Source organism: Humulus lupulus, chromosome X (genome assembly GCF_963169125.1).
Source record: "Humulus lupulus chromosome X, drHumLupu1.1, whole genome shotgun sequence".
Taxonomy (NCBI): Eukaryota; Viridiplantae; Streptophyta; class Magnoliopsida; order Rosales; family Cannabaceae; genus Humulus; species Humulus lupulus.
In genome coordinates this window covers 10286635-10288870 of record NC_084802.1, presented here as the reverse complement: position 1 = coordinate 10288870, position 2236 = coordinate 10286635, and the positions used below count along the sequence as shown (strand labels likewise).

At 32.8% G+C, this 2236-nt stretch overlaps 1 protein-coding gene across 1 annotated transcript; it reads left to right on the top strand.

The window, feature by feature from the left end:
• Window positions 1–488: 488 nt before the first annotated feature.
• LOC133805484 (uncharacterized) lies at window positions 489–1967 on the top strand. The gene has a single exon (XM_062243671.1). It carries the CDS (start codon window positions 489–491, stop codon window positions 1965–1967), a length of 1479 nt encoding a protein of 492 aa, XP_062099655.1.
• Window positions 1968–2236: the final 269 nt, after the last annotated feature.

Sequence of the window (2236 nt, the reverse complement as noted above, 5' to 3'; positions counted from 1 at the left end):
CTAAACCGCTTATAATATAATTCTTCGAGGGATTGTCATGTTAAAATCCTTTATTTTTATATATACTTTTCTAAAAACGACCTATGACAAAAGTTTCTTGCACACACTCATATCTCACTCTCAACTTTATGAGTTATATTATTTTATAGTTTGTGTACAATTATAGTAGACTATAAATAATGCAGTACATAGTTTATAATCTCCTCACTTCATTCTTACAAAAACATAGAATATAACATATGTATAATGCAGGGTTTCCTTTCAGTGCCAAATGGTGCGCACTCGTTCATGTGCAAATGACCAAGATCAAGCAAATTCAATATCCTTTTAAGGTATATTTGCTTCAAACTGTATATTTTAAATGTATATATATTTCATTTATGTTATGTGTATTTGGATTGAGTGCCTTAATTTATTATCAAGATCAAAAGAAGGAAACTGTTTTAGATGTTCATGAGGATAGCAAAACAAATATCGAGCAAACAAATATGGAGGACCAGAATGCCTCAGACTTAATCAACTTTTTGTATGAAGATAAAAAGTTGTTGGAATCAATAGACGATCAAATAAAATCCAACAATCATCCTAGTAATAAGGAGGAATACACAAAGATACAGAAAATTCAGACTATCATGTTGAATAGGACAGATGAAGATTTTAAACAGAATTTCATACCAAGATTCATGGCAATTGGTCCAGTTCATTATGGCAACACACATCTTGTGAATAAGAGATTGAAAATTAGTTTGGCTGCAAAATTTATTGGAAAAAGTAAAGGAATGTCTGAACAGTTGCTTGGAAAAATTAAAGCTAACATCAAGGAGCTCGAAGATCATTTTCATGCTAATGTGAACAAGTATCGTAAGGAAGACGCACTAGCAAGAATTTTGTTCAGGGATGGTTTGTCAGTATTGCAGTTCATACATTGTGTTGTTCGTAAAGATTTTTCGGGCATTGAGATTAATAATGGCCAAGTTGTTCTCTTTCAAAATGACCTATTCCTCTTAGAGAATCAAATTCCTTTCAAAGTCTTTAAATTGTTGATGGAACCACCAATGAATGAAGAAATGTGCAAACCGTACAAGGAATCTCTTAGGTTGTTTATTATCAATCATCTTATGGAACCAAACAGTTCTTCACCAAAGGTTTTGCTCGAAGATGAATGGTATGATAAAATTAAACCGGCTCATCTCCTTGATCTTCTCCGAATAGCTTTTTTAGATGATATGTCCACAACCAAGTCATCATCAGAGCCTAGCCATGAAACTAGTCCTCATAATCAAAGGTCAGCTTATTGCAATATTGTCCGAGACAAGCTTACATTACTCATGACAAGATTGAATGAGCGCATTACTGTCTTGAAAGGCAGTACATGTACCAAAACTAGTCCAGGGAATAATCAAAGGACATTTCGCAATGTTCAGGACCTTAAGGCAGCAGGGATTAGAATGAAGCCTAGTAATACTCTCAGGTTGAAAGACCTATCTTTCCAACCAGGTTGTTGGAGGGGTACACTCAAACTTCGCAGCCTAACAGTTAACGAATCGACAGAACTTAAGTTGTTTAATTTGGTTGCTTACGAAATGTGTGGTGATCATAATAATAAGAACGAATGTGGAGTAACCTCTTACGTTAGTTTTCTAGATTTGCTAATTGAGAATGAGCAAGATGTTAAGGATCTAAGGTCAGCGAACATACTTCATAATTGTCTCAGTAGCGACGTACAAGTAGTTGATCTATTCGATAAGATAGGCAATATATATAATTTAGTGCCACATGATGATTACTACAAAGAGGTAAAAAATCAAATACAAGAGCATTGCAAGAAAAATATTAATGTGTGGTTTACTCAAATTTGTGAGAACTACTTTAGTAGCCCCTTGAAAGTGATGGCTTGGGTTGGTGCTATAGTTGCACTTTTGTTGACTGCATTTGGGACATGGTTCACAATTTATCCTACAGATTGAGACCTTCCAAATGTTTAATTTTATTTTATGTATGAATAATTAATGGATCGTTCTGGCAACACTTGTACTCTTCATTACTTTACGTATGTATGTATGTATTTTTGTGTGTAATTGTCAGTATACTTAATGAATAATATGTCAAAATACATTTATATGATTTTTAATCATTATATTTTTATTTAATAGTTATGATCATAGTTAGCCAAAAGAATTTTAGTTAATTTAGAATCGATAAATTAAATTAATGTACTTTTTGATAGACAATATGA

What these genes read in the sequence shown, in the direction of transcription:
- LOC133805484 (XM_062243671.1), top strand. Translation starts at nt 489, where the DNA reads ATGGAGGACCAGAATGCCTCAGACTTAATCAACTTTTTGTATGAAGAT.